The 17,138-nt window shown below is 41.1% G+C and overlaps 2 protein-coding genes across 7 annotated transcripts in view; both read right to left on the minus strand.

The window, feature by feature from the left end:
• Positions 1-17,138, minus strand: part of HOXD3 (homeobox D3) — a 328,853-nt gene that overhangs the window by 56,502 nt on the left and 255,213 nt on the right. The window contains exon 1 of one of the 6 annotated variants that reach the window (XM_068245452.1): positions 4,255-4,419. The exons of the other annotated variants lie outside the window; for them this stretch is intronic. The gene's annotated coding sequence lies outside the window, so the exon portion shown is untranslated. Of the gene's footprint in view, positions 1-4,254; positions 4,420-17,138 lie in introns of those variants that run through there. 6 annotated transcript variants of the gene reach the window in all.
• HOXD8 (homeobox D8) lies at positions 8,084-10,324 on the minus strand. The gene is made up of 2 exons (XM_068245461.1): positions 9,614-10,324; positions 8,084-8,846 (listed from the first exon to the last, which is right to left on the minus strand). The coding sequence occupies exons 1-2, from the start codon at positions 10,038-10,040 to the stop codon at positions 8,557-8,559; spliced, it is 717 nt and encodes a 238-aa protein (XP_068101562.1). The 5' UTR covers positions 10,041-10,324; the 3' UTR covers positions 8,084-8,556.

Raw genomic sequence — 17,138 nt, forward strand, 5'->3', positions numbered from 1 at the left:
GACAAACAGACCAAGATAGACAGACAGACTAATAGACAGATTAGATATAGAGATAGACAGACAGACAGACAGACAGACAGACAGATAGATAGATAGATAGATAGATAGATAGACAGACAGACAGACAGACAGACAGACAGACAGACAGACAGACAGACAGACAGACAGACAGACAGACAGACAGATAGATAGATAGATAGATAGATAGATAGATAGATAGATAGATAGATAGATAGATAGATAGATAGACTGATAAACACAATATATATAGAGAGAGATACAGACAGACAGAGAGAGAGAAAGGGGGGGGGGAGGAGAGAGAGACAGAGAGAGATTTGGGGTAAGAGTTAGGGGTCACCCTTATCCCTGCAGCTTTGATCTAGGGGACTCAGCAATTCTTTCTGGCAGACTTTCAAACACCTGGTGTACAGAAGAGAATCTGTTTATGCTTAATGTCAGAGGCACAATCCATAGCCATAGTGTGGATTGTATGTAAGCCATTACAGGATTCCTGATACATCATCATGGATACACTGTTATGTTCTTTAGAGGGAATGATGGTTACTTTACACAGCTATAATATCCCTGAGATCAAAGTGGCACATTTTTTAAGCCAGTGATGTCACCTTGCAGCCTGAGTGTTTTATGCATTACAGCAACCACTTGGTTATATGGCCAGCATTACATAAATATTAAACAGGACGCTTTTATATAAGGGATAGCAGTGTGTTGATACAGGTTCCGGGGTTTGTACACGGTGCAGCCACTGCAATGCAGGAGTCTAGCACAGCATGCTTCATCCTGGTGCCTCCACACTGCAGAATATACAGACAATGTATTCTGCAAGTAAATACATCATTGTCCCAGCCTCATACTACACATACTACACAGCTCCAGTCTACACCTGCCACAAGCAACACGTTCATATGTATAACATCTGACCTCATGCTTCATGACTTATCATCTATCAGCTATGGAAATATATATTAGCGTGTGTCAATCCACTCATCTTTTTTAACTATCTATAATCTCTATCTATCTATCTATCTATCTATCTATCTATCAATCAATCAAAAATCTATCTAATAAATATTAATCTATATCTTTATCTATCTATACATTCTCTCTCTCTCATCTATCTTCTATCTATCTATCTTCTATCCTATCTATCTATCTATCTATCTATCTATCTATCTATCTATCTATCTCTATCTATCTATCTATCTATCTATCTATCTATCTATCTATCTATCTATCTTCTATCTATCTATCTATCTCTATCTATCTATCTATCTATCTATCTATCTTCTATCTATCTATCTATCTATCTTCTATCTATCTATCTATCTATCTCTATCTATCTATCTATCTATCATCTATAATCCATCTGCCTATTTACCTTTGTGTCTGTCTGCCCTATGTATGCACCAACAAACATGTAGGAAGTAATACATGATTTGCTGTATAAGTGTATACTATACTATTTGTGTTACCAGCTATTAAAACAAACAAGAGATAATAGACATACAAAATGGCTGCAGTGTATAACGTGTCTACCTACACAGTACCTACTTTCACTGTCTTTACCTTGTGCATCTTATTCGTTTATTTATTATGTATTTTAATACGAGCTCCATACATTGTCTTATCTGTGCTTTTTTATTTGCTCGTCAACATTTTGTTCTACTTTAATTTTTGGAAAAAAGAAAATCCATTGTAGTGCAGGTCTTCCTTTCAGTCATGTCTGCACTGTCTGTATTGTATAGATCATTTCTCTCAGCAGGTGTATCTGACGATCTGACTGCAATGACCTCATGCACTCCTGTACAGCGTCACCCCTGCTTCATGTATGTGATAGTGTCTAATATCTCCAAGCAATGTCCATTCTATGCTACATACATGCATATACAGACACCAGAGTATATCCCAGCTCAATCAGTATCTTTCTAATATATCCATTACCTGAAAATATTGTATGGATCACTCACTGGCTTGTTCAATAAAGAGGTGTATGACTAATCCACGTGTTATCTAAGTACAATATATGATCTATTGCACTATCTGCAGTGAGGGATTGTCAGTCATTGTGTCTGTCTCCATCTGTCTGGCCAGGTCACGTGTGCACAATGCAGATGCAGGTATATGACAGTCAGATAAAAGGAAGTCATTCATTCCTGCTCTTTGTATACAGAACTCTGCAGGAAGAGGATGTAATAGTATTATTGCCCCTTTCCCCAGAGCTGCAATCTAGACGGCTTGTTGTTATTCCTTTGTCTCCTTTACACACAGAGCTTTATTGCTGATTGCACCTCATCCAGCAGTTTCCATTTGTGTGAATGGATGCTTCCTTTTCCTCTGCTTCCTGTGATGCTGCGTGTTCTGCCGCAGTGCAGAGGGGCAGTAAATACCTTTCACAGCTGTCTGCCAAACAGGCTGAAATACTTTCTTTGTTCTGCTCTCTTTCCTGCTGCAGAACCTCCACCAGCTCAGAACGCCCCAACATCATCATCATCACTATAACATCACACACACTATCCAGCTCTATAATCACCCCATACACCAGCATCCACTCACTCACTACCACTGCTGTACCTGCACACCACCTCCCATACATGTCTGCTTCTAGCATTATACACATGTGTGTGGACTGGGGTGCTAATGACGTCACATGGGGTAGTTTTATGCTGCAAGCAAAGAAATTAGCAAATAATATGTTCATATACTTATGGCAAAAACTATACCTGTTCAATGAGAGAGAGAGAAAGAAAGAGAGAAAGAAAGAGAGAAAGAAAGAGAGAAAGAAAGTGAGAGAGAGAAAGAAAGAAAGAAAGAAAGAAAGAAAGAAAGAAAGAAAGAAAGAAAGAAAGAAAGAAAGAAAGAAAGAAAGAAAGAAAGAAAGAAAATGGATGGATGAATTAATGGCGATGGTTGGATGGATGTAAAAAGATAATGGATTGTTGGATGGATGGATGGATGGATGGATGGAGATAGATAGATAGATAGATAGATAGATAGATAGATAGATAGATAGATAGATAGAGTAGATAGATAGATAGATAGATAGATAGATAGATAGATAGATAGATAGATAGATAGATAGATAGATAGATAGATAGATAGATAGATAGATAGATAGATAGATAGATAAGGATGTTACACAAACAGTAATAGGTACCAAAGATATACGAGGCAGAGGGAAATTTAAAAAAAATGATTAAAAAATAAACAAACAAAAAATAACGAAGCTTTGAAGGGTTACTGTTCTCAAATGACATCACATTTAATTTTAATGCAGCAGTATTTCTCCTTTGAATTCTGTAGAGTGTTCAGTGTTTGTCAGGCATGATTAGACCACCACTGTGCAACATGGGCGCGCTAACACTGCGTCAACGCATGCCCAGGCGTACACACACAACAGCTCCTGCATGAGAAATATTCGCTCTGCTAGATCTATTACAAGCATACACTGCTACCTGTCATAGAAATAAGGTACAATAACAGTGGTTACACTGAGGCAGCTCAAATGCTGTGTTTCACCTGCTAGCCTACAGAAACAGGATACCACATTTAACCTTGACTACTGTGACACTTGAAAGAAGGACAGTACCCGTGTAATGCTATTTTACAAATCAGTAATGCATCAACAAAATTGTATCCTTTCAAAATTCCCATAAAAAAAGGCTACATACAAAAAGCAAACAACAAAAAAAACAAAACAACTGAATACATAAACAAAAATAGAAGCTTTATAAATATACAGCAGTCGTGCTTGCTAAGGATGAATGTGGCATACAGGCAGGTTATTCATACCTACCTGCCAGGAACATTAAATAAATAAAAAAAGAAATAGAAAAATAACTACAATAATATTAATATCGTATGCTTACAAAATGGATAGTTAATTGATCAAGGAATTTCCCAGTGATTACATTTTGAACGATCACAAACAATTGATTAGGAGAGATATGAGATAGGGGTAATTATAGTAAAAATGATCTATACATGTACACACATCACAGGCAGCACCCCAGCCATACACACTGCAGCAATGTACAGTATATAGCTGCAGAGCCATATGTAACAGGAGAGCTGTGCTCCAGCTGTATGTAATGTTCAGCACACAAGCCCTCGCTGTATGCTCAGATAGTAAAACACAGGAGAGCTATACTGTAACTGGATGTAAAGCAATACAAGTCTCTCTTCCACTGGTACAGATGGTTTTGGAATGCTAGAAAAATACCATATGCCACTTACCCTTGACGACCACATGTAGAAAGGCACAGAAGGCTTGGAAGCTGTAATCCATTAGGCATTTTAGCAGTAACCAGGAGGATATGTGCAGGCAGGCTAGTGGAGAGATGCGGTGGAATCTGCTTGCAGAGCCTCTCTGTGTCTCTGAGAACTTCCTCAGTGGGAAGGAGAGGCAGACTGAGCGTTTACTGGGTCTGCGGACTTGGGGAAGGGATCAGTGCAAAGAGAAAAAAAAATCAACAGGAGCCTGGAAATCATAAAAAGGGGGGATTCTGAACAAGATCATAACACTAACTACACCTCATCGGAGACAAAGGTTACAAAAAGAAGGTTTGAGACTCTCTAAAGGCAGAATGCAAGCAAAAAATCGCTGGGGGACTCAGGCAAAAGGCCATGAAGGATATCACAGGCGCCATGTGACCAGCGCCAGCCAATGGGGGACCCAGGGAGGTCATAAAAAGGGCCATTACCAAGTTGTAAATTTTCTTCAAACAAAAAAGGAATTTACTGCAATTCCTTGCGGATTTTTGTACATATTGCCAACAAGCGCCATCTTTCTTGGCTCTTTTAAGCGAGGGTTATGGGGCTTTTACAGATTAATAGAAGTATAAGTGTTGTGAGCTTTGTGGCTAAACCAGAACAGGGAGCCAGAGGATGAGGAGCTTGTTTAACCGAGATACACAGCCTGTAATGTTTAATATGTGCGATCCGTGCTTTATTTGTGTGAAATTATTTGTTTCTCATACTTTGTGACATATAGAGGATACATGTTCCTGGCTCCGGGCTGCATGCGTGCTCATGTGTCCCGCATACAGCTACACAAACGGCTGTAAACTATCAATATATGGATATAAATATTCATATTTATCTTATTTTATTCAGAGAGTGGTGTGGCTCGCATCTGGCTCTTTGGCTTGTGTGCTAATAACAATTTGTATGTATATATATATATATATATATATATATATATATATATATATATATATATATATATATATATATATATATATATATATATATATATACACACATATAACTCACAGAGCCCTCTTGTATTAGTATATAAAATATGGTGTTTGTTCGTCATCCATAAATAACATCTTACTAGGGAAGAATAAAGAGTGAAAATAAATAAATAAATAAATAAATAAATAAATAAATAAATAAAATTACTGCATTGTAGAGGGAAGAGGAAGATACATCCCCACTGTGAATGCATCCCGTGATATCCCTATATCTATTTGTGTAGGAGATATTGTGTATGCACATACAGTATATATTTATATGAGTGTATATATATATATATATATATATATATATATATACACACACACACACACACACACACATCTTTGAGTATGTGCCTCAATGTGGGATTTCTATTTTATTTTTATTTATTTTAACACATGTATGTTCTCCTTGTGCACACACTCAAGAACAATCAAAGGTGAATGTGTGCACAAGGGGAAAATATCTGTAAATTCTATTCAATTTTTTTAAATCTTTCTTTTAATTATTTAATTTATTTGTTTTCCTTTTGGGGCGTTGTAAATAGGCAGTGGACAGTATTAGGAATTTGTGTTTCTTCTACACACCTTTTTATTTTATTGTTTTGGCTCTCAGCCAAATTTATACATGCAGGGAGGATATCCGTGCAGATAATATTTAAATATTTATTTAATGTGTGTAACATTTATTAAATGCTATTATTATTATTATTATTATTATTATTATTATTATTATTATTATTATTATTATTATTATTATTATTATTATTATTATTGTTTACTTAGAAAGTGCTAACATATGACACAAACACACACCACAGAAAAATACAAACTCATTCACACACATACTCATAGACACACATACTCATACACAAGATCATATACTCATACACAAGATCATATACTCATACACACAAGATCATATACTCATACACACATACACAACCACACAGACACATATAGTCATGCAAACACTCTCATCATACACACACACACACACACACACGAACACACATACGAACACACACACGAACACACACGTATACTCATGCACACACACTCTCAACTTACACACTACATGAGATCACACACACGAACACACACACACACATACATACACCTACACAAAATCATATACTCATACACACAAGCACACAGACACATAGACTCATGCTCATACACTTATCCTACACACATCCACAAGAACACACACAAATATCCACAAGATCACTAACATATACTCGTACACACACACACACACACACACACACACACACACACTCATACATTTATACACACACATAAATGCATTCATGTAGAAACACTCACACTCATACATCCATTCATACAGACAACACACACACACACACACACACACACACACACACACCAGATATGTCATATTTTAAGCAACGCTGGGAAGCTACAGTTTTAATTGTTGAAGCTTGTATTTGGTACATACTTGGCACAAGCTGACGTAAACATTTTTATGTGACATATACTGGGCAGGGCGGATTTTAAAACACTTCTATCTACTACAATGTATGCCAAAGTGGTTGCAGTGACAGTACTGGTGTCTTCCTAAATATCTGCACTGTCTATCTACTATCTATATTAGTCAATTACTGTTGTACACAAATCTGTCCTGTGAGGACCGGATGAGCAGGCAGGGATGACCCTTCATAAAATCACACCAGTGTGAGAATTGTACACTGGACGTGGCCAGACTCTTTGTTCAGCCATCGTAAAGCATTATACAGCCTGCCTGTAATTGTACCGAGCCAGGATATTTCAGTATTTGTGGTAGTGGACGCCTCAGCTGCATCAGTCCAGCCATAGCGTGTGATGAAAGGGAGGTTCCTCTTCTTTGTAGCTTCTTCACAAGGCCATGGAGTATATCTAGACTAGGGCAATAAAAGAGGCCCATTCACACCAGACTGGCCTTTAATACAGCAATCACGTGTTGTAGCCTCGGCATTAAATCTCTGTAAACCAACCAACCACAACACTTTACAGACTTGTTTCTTCCTTTATTCGTGGTGCAAAAAGGTGTCATTATATATATGTCAACACATTACAAAATAAGGAACCCAATCTAAAAATAGAATACAATAAATGTGTGGGGTAGGCTGTTTAAGCCTCTTTCATGTACCCAGCATCTCACCTGGCTTCAAGTGTAGCAAGACAACAGCAAAGAAAATAAAACGTGGAATTGAGAGTAATTTTGATATCCTAGCAGTTGGAAACAGTGACACAAACCTATCAGTATGTGCAGCCAGCTAATGCATCTCACTATTTGTACAGTTACATATTCCTCCATACTACAATGGGTGAATATGAAATGAGCAGATGAATGTGGACCAGACAAAAAGGGGGTAGACAAAAACGAAATACTGTGTATCCACTAGTTGTAGTCTCTTATTGTCTGTGATTGTTCAATTTAGAACAAAACAGAAAATAATAAACACGAATAGGCTTACTAGTAATCCGCATCTGACCTATAATACTATATAAATGGATCTGCTGTAAGAAAAAAAAATATTGGTTTAAACTGGAATATATATATAAAACATTTCTTACTCACGCAGTGAATGATTAAAATAAATAACAAAATACAGACATGTCGATTTAACCCATTTCTATTTCACAAGTTTTTAATCAATGCATATTGAGGCTTGGTGTAGACTGACCACCCGAAATTTTAGCCATTTTAGATCATTTTTGAACCACGGTTACAAAAATATAAAAAATAATAATAATTACAAATAATCTCAATTTATATTATCTGAACAAGTTATAAAGATTACGTTAATTTTTTCTGTCAAATCAGTAGGAGAAAAAAAATTAAGACCATCGAGTGCACATCATGTTGATTGATAAGGCATTTTGGATGAATTTTATAAATATAAATATATATATATAAGCTCGCTTTATAGCAATCATTAAATATTCTCGTTGTGCTATCCTCTACTTAGAAAAACAAGGTCATTTGGTATTTCCAGCATGGGGGCATAAGGCTGCATATTTGATAAATAGGTACGAGGGATCCACGTATATTAGGTCACGTGATGGAGGAGAGACGGACGAGATCTCGTCAGCAGTGGTGGGACTACAAGTCCCAGCAAGGATTTGGAGGGGCCATTGGTGAGGCTAACCACATGTGGGTAGGAGCAGTCAGTCCTGCAGTCTTATAGCGTAGGTTGGTGAGACCCTGGTGCTGTGTGCGGGTTAGTAAATATGTGTCTAGGCTTCCCCCTACCATTAGTGGAAGTAGTCTATGACATGTGTGATTGGGGAGTCAGTTGGTGTCTCCTCCTCTGTCCTCTTCCAGCACGCTATCTTCTGCTTTAGCATCCTCCTTCCCCTCTTGGGGGGAGATTGGGAATTTTTCCTTATTATTCTCCTTCTTCCACTTCATCCTTCGATTTTGGAACCAGATTTTGACCTGTCTCTCAGTGAGTCCCAGTGCATGAGACACCTCGATCCTTCTCTTCCTGGTCAAGTAGGGGTTAAACAGGAATTCTTTCTCCAGCTCCAGCGTTTGGAATCTACTGTAGGTCTGTCTTCCTCTCCTTCTACCGGGGGCGACTAATCAAAACACAATAAATACACATTTTTAGTTTCCTCCACCCTCTGCGAGATCAGCCTTGTAACCAGCAGTAAATACCATTTTTGACGACATTCGCTCTTGCCCCACTAATGGGCGCATGAGAATCTATCTCACACGTCCAAACAGTCGTAAAGATTTTTACAAGGTTCAGGCGAGCCCCACACTGTAAATAGCTGATAAATAAACGTATACAGAACAGAGGAGACTCTGGCTCCAGAGATATAAACAGGGGCTAAAGTAAACACGTACATAACCCATGAAAAAAGGCAAACATTCCACCACACACATAAACAACTGGAAATACAATTTATGAGCTCTCCCCATCTCACAGTCAGCAAAACAGAAGCAACTGTAAACAGTATTAATGGCACAGGATGCTACAGGGAATCCTAGAAAATGGATCATACAAGTTAGGGTTCCTTTGATTAAATGAAATCCCATAACAAATAAGGAAACTATTTTGTTACATTAAATTAAACCCACGTTGAAGGATCACTACGTGCTAGAGATAGAAAAGGGGAGTAAAGGGGGTTCTATAGACCAGCAGGAGCAGAAAGGGGGCTTATTGCAGTTATGAAGCATTGCAGCTGAAGCTCCTGCGATTTAGAGGTGAAATGGGCCCGATTCCATTAACTTTTTCTAAGTTTTCTCCTAGGAGATATTTTCACATCTAAGGAGGACTTTACAGCATTTTATTAGCGCTACACGCAAAACAAAAAACTTGAAATATTTTACTACAGCCAACCTTGTGGTCTCATCCAGGGGAACATTTGAGAAGCAGAAGAAGAGTTCTGATTTAAGTGCTCTGGATCTCCTCCAATATTACCAGTGGAAGATTTACAGTCAGGATATTGGACCAACTCGGCCTCTTGATGATGAGTCGTAAAAAGCTGCTGTCTCTGTAAGTTATCGCATCCGTAAAATTTAGTGGGGTCACCGTGACACGTAATCCCACAAGGAGCCTGCTGGTAGCCTGCGGGGCTCGGGAGGGCTGCCGGGTTCCCCGGGTGGAAGAGATCCTGAGTGGGGTGCTGCAGAGCTGGGCTGCCACTGAACACCAGAGGGTGCCTGCTGCCAACATCTTGGGCGAAGTGACAGTCGTAGTAAGCCGGATTTATGGCTTCTCCTGCTTTGTACTTGGAGTAGAGCGGATTTACAAAATAGGAACTCATCTGGGTTAGATCAGAAGACAGCTCAGAAAAAAAAATCAAGAAAAGTTTGAGCTGTGTGGAGTTGATGGCCTTTTCCCTACAGCCCAGCACTAGCACTACTCATAGTAGCAGCCCCACTACACCGGCTGATCACTATGGAATAATGACTTGCCTCACTGCTCTTGCCATTTCCTACTAGGCACACAGCACAGAAAAAAAATCTTCATATAGTTCAGTGGATCTTTGGCTCTAGTTTACATTTACCATTCCTGAGGCATCAAACAACCCCCATCAGGGAAGTTGATGTATTCTAGAAACCAGTAGGCAGTATGATTAGCGAGATAGCAGGCGGAGGGATACCGAAGTCCTTCAGCAGAGCAGAGGGAGAGGCGGCAGCAGGGACCGCACTACGCAGCCAGAGATCCCTCCGCCATGACGCCCCTGGGCGCTTCTTTCTCCAGGATGAGAACATTTCCCTTGTTTTCTGTATACAAACAGAGAATTTTGTTGCTTTGTGTTTAATAAACAGAGCAGAGTTTATGTATGTTTAGTTTCTCTTGTGCATGGGAACCTCTTTTTATGATTTTGTTGGAGTGTGTGTATTGTAGTTTAGCCCCATCAGAGGAGGTCATTTGCAAGTACAATAAGCATTTACCCTTGACTCGTGGAAGGCACGGCTGGAACTTGCAGGTTAATTGATACTAATGAAATCCATGCCTATGAATATATTTCCCATCATTAGCCCCGGACAGAAAACGGGGAGGATTCATACAGGCACGCTAAATAAAGGATTGTGCTCCGGGAGCCACCCTGCAAATCATTCACTAAAGTCTGTTATTTATTGTCAAAGAAAGAATATCAGCGATATGACCATTATTGGGGCATAGTACATTTACACAGCTAGATACTTGCATGGTAGATGGGGGCATGAGCCAAGAGAGGGTGTGCAACAGTACAGCAACATCATTATTATCATTATTATTACTAGTAGTATAATAACTACTGCTACTATTATTATCATCATCAGTATTGTCTTACTTTTAAAGTACCCTCAAATTACACAATGTAGCACAAGTGTGTTTGTGTGTGTTTGAGTTGTGCGTGTGGTGTGTGTGTGTGTGTGTGTGTGTGTGTGTAGTGTGTGTATGTGTGTGCATGTGTAGTGTGTGTGTATATATGTGTGTGTGTGTGTAGTGTGTGTGTGTGGTGTGTGTGTGTGTATGTGTGTAGTGTGTGTGTGTGTGTGTGTGTATGTAGTGTGTGTGTGGTGTATGTGTGTGTGTGTGTGTGTGTGTGTGTGTGTGTAGTGTGTGTGTGTAGTGTGTGTATGTGTGCTGTGTGTGTGTGCGCATGTGTAGTGTGTGTGTATATATGTGTGTGTGTATGTGTAGTGTGTGTGTGTGTGTGTGTGTGTGTGTGTGTTGTGGTGTGTGTGTGTGTTGTGGTGTATGTGTGTGTGTGTAGTGTGTGTGTGAGTGTGTGTATGTAGTGTGTGTGTGGTGTATGTGTGTGTGTGTGTGTGTGTGTGTGTGTGTGTAATGTGTGTGTGTGTGTAATGTGTGTGTAGTGTGTTTGTGTGTGCGTGTGTGTGTGTGTGCAAGTGTGTGTATGTGTGTGGTGTGTGTGTGGTGTATGTGTGTGTGTATGTGTAGTGTGTGTGTGTAGTGTGTGTGTGCGTGCGTGTGTGTGTGTGTATGTGCATGTGTGTGTGTGTGTGTGTGTAGTGTGTGCGTGTGTGTGCAAGTGTGTGTGGTGTGTGTGGTGTATGTGTGTGTGTATGTGTGTAGTGTGTGTGTAGTGTGTAGTGTGTGTGTGTGTAGTGTGTGTGTGTGTGTGGTGTATGTGTGTGTATATGTGTGTAGTGTGTAGTGTGTGTGTGTGTGTGTGTGTGTGTGTGTGGTGTATGTGTGTAGTGTGTGTGTAGTGTGTAGTGTGTAGTGTGTGTGTGTGTGTGTGTGTGTGTAGTGTGTGTGTAGTGTGTGTGTGTGTGTGTGTGTGTGTGTGTGTGTAGTGTGTAGTGTGTGTAGACACACACACATTTGAAATACAGAAAGAAGAGGAGCGCTCTGAGAGTCAATTCATTAGGAGGCAGAGAAAGGTGGAATGGTCTCACCTGTTTGTAGTGTGGCCGGCACAGCGTGCTTAGCCGCGATAAGCAGGCGTCCCTCTAAGCCAGCCGGGGACCAAGCTTTCCGTGTCGACAGGGCGGAAGTCCGTGACGTCACTCTCCCAGTACTCCTAGCGGTGGTTGCTATGGGGACCTGGACGCTTCCTCTAACACACGCACAGAGCGTGGTGAGCGGCGTCCGGTCCTCCGTAGAGGTAGAAAAACGGAGTGGGGAGGATAGTGGTGCAAGGAGCACATAGGCAGGGATAATTAAAAAGGGTTTAATGCACAAGCATTAAGTCTATGCCTATGCTTGTGCATTAAACCTTTTTTAATTATCCCTGCCTATGTGCTCCTTGCACCACTATCCTCCCCACTCCGTTTTTCTACCTCTACGGAGGACCGGACGCCGCTCACCACGCTCTGTGCGTGTGTTAGAGGAAGCGTCCAGGTCCCCATAGCAACCACCGCTAGGAGTACTGGGAGAGTGACGTCACGGACTTCCGCCCTGTCGACACGGAAAGCTTGGTCCCCGGCTGGCTTAGAGGGACGCCTGCTTATCGCGGCTAAGCACGCTGTGCCGGCCACACTACAAACAGGTGAGACCATTCCACCTTTCTCTGCCTCCTGATGAATTGACTCTCAGAGCGCTCCTCTTCTTTCTGTTTTTTATACATAGTGTTTATGGGAGCAGCTGAGTAAACCACTTCGGTGGCCAGATCGCGCCTTGAGGGGCTCACTACCCCCAAATCTCTCTACACATTTAAAATAGGAATTATCAAATGATCTTGAGTGACAGATTTTTCACACAGATTTGATAATTAGATTAAAGAAAAGAAAATCAGCTGTAGATTGATCCCATGATCTACAGCGCAAATTAAATGGCTGCGTTGAATAACTGAATAATGAATAATTAAATAAATAAATAAATAAATAATCCAACACCAATGATTTGTTTTAGTTGTTTTTCTGAACACCCCAACATTGATCATTGCTAAATTTGATGTCCATTCCATGTGGGGCCTGCAGTGATCCCCTCTTGGATTGTCATAGTCATGTCATCTATTGGCCTATGCCAAGATGGGCGGACAGGATGGCCAGGGGTATTTCACCACAACATGCATTGATGCAGAGGCCAGGCAGTTGACAACAGGTGGATGGGCTGGAATGGAGCGTCACCTGTGTCACCCGTACAGATCACAAAAGTAGCAGTGCAAAGACGAAAGGTGGAGCCTGAAGGAAAAGTTTAAAGTAGACATAAAGATGTCCCTCCTTCCAGCATCAGTGCTCAGGTGTAGACTTGAATATACAGTACATTGTATGTAATAGTTTCCAGTACCTGCACACAGCCAGCCAAACCAAATGGCCATTGGTCAAGCAATCATTTTAAGCTGAAAATTAGCTTTACAAGAATTGATCCTTTCATGCAGCCATTGAGTAGCAAGACGTATCTATGGTCATTTTAGCCAGTGGTGAATGTAGTTTCACCAGAAGGGCTGGAGGGCCCAACATTTTCACCTTGCTCTAGTGTTTCTGTAATCTTGCTTATAGAGCAATAAATGAGATCATTCATACAACCCTTATTTGTGTATTATGTGCATATGGATTCTCAATTTTTTTGCAACATCTTTACAACAGTCTAAAACCTTTGGATTAAACTTGTCAGATGCTATGTTTAATCTCATAGCAGTCTGCTCTGCAGGGCCGGATTCACCATAAGGCACTGTAGGCATGTGCCTACAGGCGCCGCCTGATGATGGAAAGGCGGCTCGCTCCCCTCCCTGGGTGCCCCCCTCTCTCGCTTCCTGCCGGTGCAGAAGACCAAGTCGAGTTTAAATGAGAGGCTACTCACCTGACTCTCCATTCCATTGATGAGATACAATACAATAATACAATAACATTTCTATAGCGCTTTTCTCCCATAGGACTCAAAGCGCTTAGGCTCTCTCAGATTCAGTAATTAGTAGGATGAAGTATTCACACAACAAAAGTTATATTTCTGCAAATGCCAGACTGAACAGGTGGGTTTTCAGTCTGGATTTAAACACGTCCAGGGATGGAGCTGTCCTGATCTGTTGAGGTAAGGAGTTCCAAACCTTGGGGCAGCATGACAGAAGGCTCTGGGACCAAAAGTTTCCAAATGGACTCTGGGTATGACTAGATTATTAGAGCCTGTGGATCTGAGAATGCGGGGATTGCTACGCAGCTGTAACATATCTTTCATGTATCCAGGGCCTAGATTATTCAGGGATTTAAATGTCAGTAGGCCGATCTTGAATAGGACCCTCCATTCTATAGGTAGCCAGTGAAGGGAATGCAGGACTGGCGTTATGTGGCAGTGACGGGGTTGGTTGGTTAGCAGTCTGGCAGCAGTATTCTGTATCAGCTGTAGGCGGTACCAGACCTTTTTTGGAAGGCCAATGTAGAGAGCATTGCAGTAGTCCAGTCGGGATGTGATGAAGGCGTGGACTAAGGTTGGCAGATCTTCTGGGGGTATGAGGTGCTTGATTTTTGCTTGATCTACTTTCAACTGGGGGAACTTCTAGCTACCTAATACTGTGGGTTACTTCTAGCTACTTAATACTGAGAGAAACTCTGGCTACCTAATACTAAATGGCACCTGTAGCTACCTACGCTAGCAAAGGGAATGCAAAGTCTAAGGTGCCAGGAGATCTGTGCCTATAGGCTCATGTGATGTAAATCTGGACCCGGCAGTCTGCAATATCTGTGGGTACCTCCACAGATGTCAGGCCATCCAAAGGTGCTTGCTGGCATCTCATCTACACATAAAAGTCTGTGAGTCCCTTTATATGGAGGTACTCACCTCTCCTGTTGCTCATTTCACAGTTTTTGTTTAACCTGCCTACCAACCATTTGAGACATCAACCACTTAATGCCACTAGTGACCACATAACAGTTGCCAGAGCAATCTGAAGATATGTCCCACAACCTCATTTCTCATCACATAATATGTGTTGGTAGCTTTATCCAAAGAATATCTAAAGTTGGCTAACAAGGTACCCCTACAGATATAGGATAACAGTAGCCTGACTGAGCTTCTTTTGGCCAACATTCTCATGTATGTAGGTTATCCAAAGACATCGGAGGACCAATTATGCTGATTAAGAATTAGTCAAATAGGTTGGAAACCACTATTATTTTTTCACCCCGATGGACAAATGATATGGATTTCTGCACTTGACTTCATTCAGAAGGTACATGGTCAGAGCACTCATATTTGTGCCATAGGAAGGTTGCACAAAGACTTGGGAGAAGTCAGATTTGGGATGTCCTTGAGTTCTGGTGATTTGACCACTCTTTCTACTGTTTTTATTTCTCCTTCCCTCTCACCCTTTTCAACCACCACAAGAATCTTTCCCAAACTTTATCCCCACCCGCATACCCACCAATAAAAATGTCACATTTGGAGTTTCCTGGAGGTGGGCCATGGCAGTCTCCTACTGACTTTGCTGCTAGAGAATGTGGAGATCATGGCAATCATCCTTCCCTTAGCCACCAGCCATAGGGAAGACATTGCTATTAAGGTCACTAACCTGTTATATATTGAAAGGTAGGAGGCTGAGCTTCAATATGCAGTGGGGGGGGGAGGGCTGAAAATTGTGGCTGCCTGACAGTGACATGTAACTTTGAAGTAGACTGCTGTGGGTGAGTATGGGGGCAAGGGGGGCTTTGGTGAGTACAGCGTGACGTTTGTTAGGAGGGATTTCAGTTCTTGATGAAGGCTGAGAGGGTATAATGCCTGTTAGCAGTTTCTCGCTTTGTACATTTTTGGTCACATGATTTGCCTTTGTTTTCTCTTCTTAGTGAAGTGAAAACAAAGACAACATAAAAACTTTTTTCTTATTTCAGCTACAATCAAGTGTTATTTGCTCATTTGGCAATGGAGAAACCTCTGTGAGGCACCTGTGACCAAAACGGGAGGGGATATTATGTCTTCTCAACAAGGGCAAAGATAGCAACACAATAGGTTCTTAAAAAACTCAGGGCTATAGTTTCACTTCAAAGATCATATCTGGAAAGTTTTGATGGTTTCATGGATTCTCGATGTACACCTTGCACAGTTCTGAACAAAGTTGAGTTTAAAAACGTATGCAACCTTAGAACCTTAAGTACCATCTTATATAGACCAGGGACATGGTGTACAGACAGTACACAGGCTGAGAAAAAAAAAGTCCATTCACAGAAGTGTTTAAATGAGTGTTAGGTAGGTTTTCATAATATTAACAGAGCAACCCCACCTCCAATTGCCCAGTGCTAAAGAATCAATTACTCAAGTCCCATGACAGTTTTTGGGACACAGTTCAATGGTATGATGCAGCTGTGGACCTGTGACCAGTGCTGCTCATCAGGATTCCGGATTTCCGGGTAACCCGGATATCCAAACTTTTTTCAGCTATCCGACCGGATTCGGATTCCGGATACCTGGGCCCAAATCCGGATAGCTATCTGCGGATATTTGGGCACATAACGTGGATATCCGGATCCGAAATACTGTAACTAAGGAGATGACAATCTGGAGCCAATCAGAGGGCTCTTAGCAGAAGCCCTAGCAACCAATCACAGAAGGGAACCCTGGCCAGCCCCACCTGACCTTATTGAGCCAATCAGAGGGCTCCCAGCCTAAACTGTGGCACCCAATCACAGAAATGAACACTGGCAAGCCCCCCTGTATAATAAGGAGGGCTGCCATGATGAGACATATTGTCCTAGCTTGCTGAATGCTCACTGAGAGACATGCTCCAGTGCTGCTGGCCTAGCAAGGGCTGTACACAGTTATAAACCTAAAGCTGTTCAGTGATTAACCCCTTCACTATCACTACACTGTTGTTAAATTGTTAATTAGCTTGATGTCATTGTGTGACAGTCAGAGTGTGTGCTGCAGTGCTGCTGGCCTAGCAAGGGCTGTACACAGTGATAAACCGAAAGCTGTTCAGTGATTAACCCCTTCTCTATCACTACACTATTGTTAAATCATTAATTAGCTTGATGTC

This window comes from Hyperolius riggenbachi, chromosome 7 (genome assembly GCF_040937935.1).
Source record: "Hyperolius riggenbachi isolate aHypRig1 chromosome 7, aHypRig1.pri, whole genome shotgun sequence".
NCBI classification, from domain to species: domain Eukaryota; kingdom Metazoa; phylum Chordata; class Amphibia; order Anura; family Hyperoliidae; genus Hyperolius; species Hyperolius riggenbachi.

Excerpts from the sequence above, each read along its gene's own strand:
- HOXD8 (XM_068245461.1), bottom strand. The coding sequence starts at position 10,040 with ATGAGTTCCTATTTTGTAAATCCGCTCTACTCCAAGTACAAAGCAGGA. Across the intron at positions 8,847-9,613 it reads CCCCTGGATGAGACCACAAG|TCGCCCCCGGTAGAAGGAGA; the intron begins GTTGGCTGTAGT and ends TGTTTTGATTAG.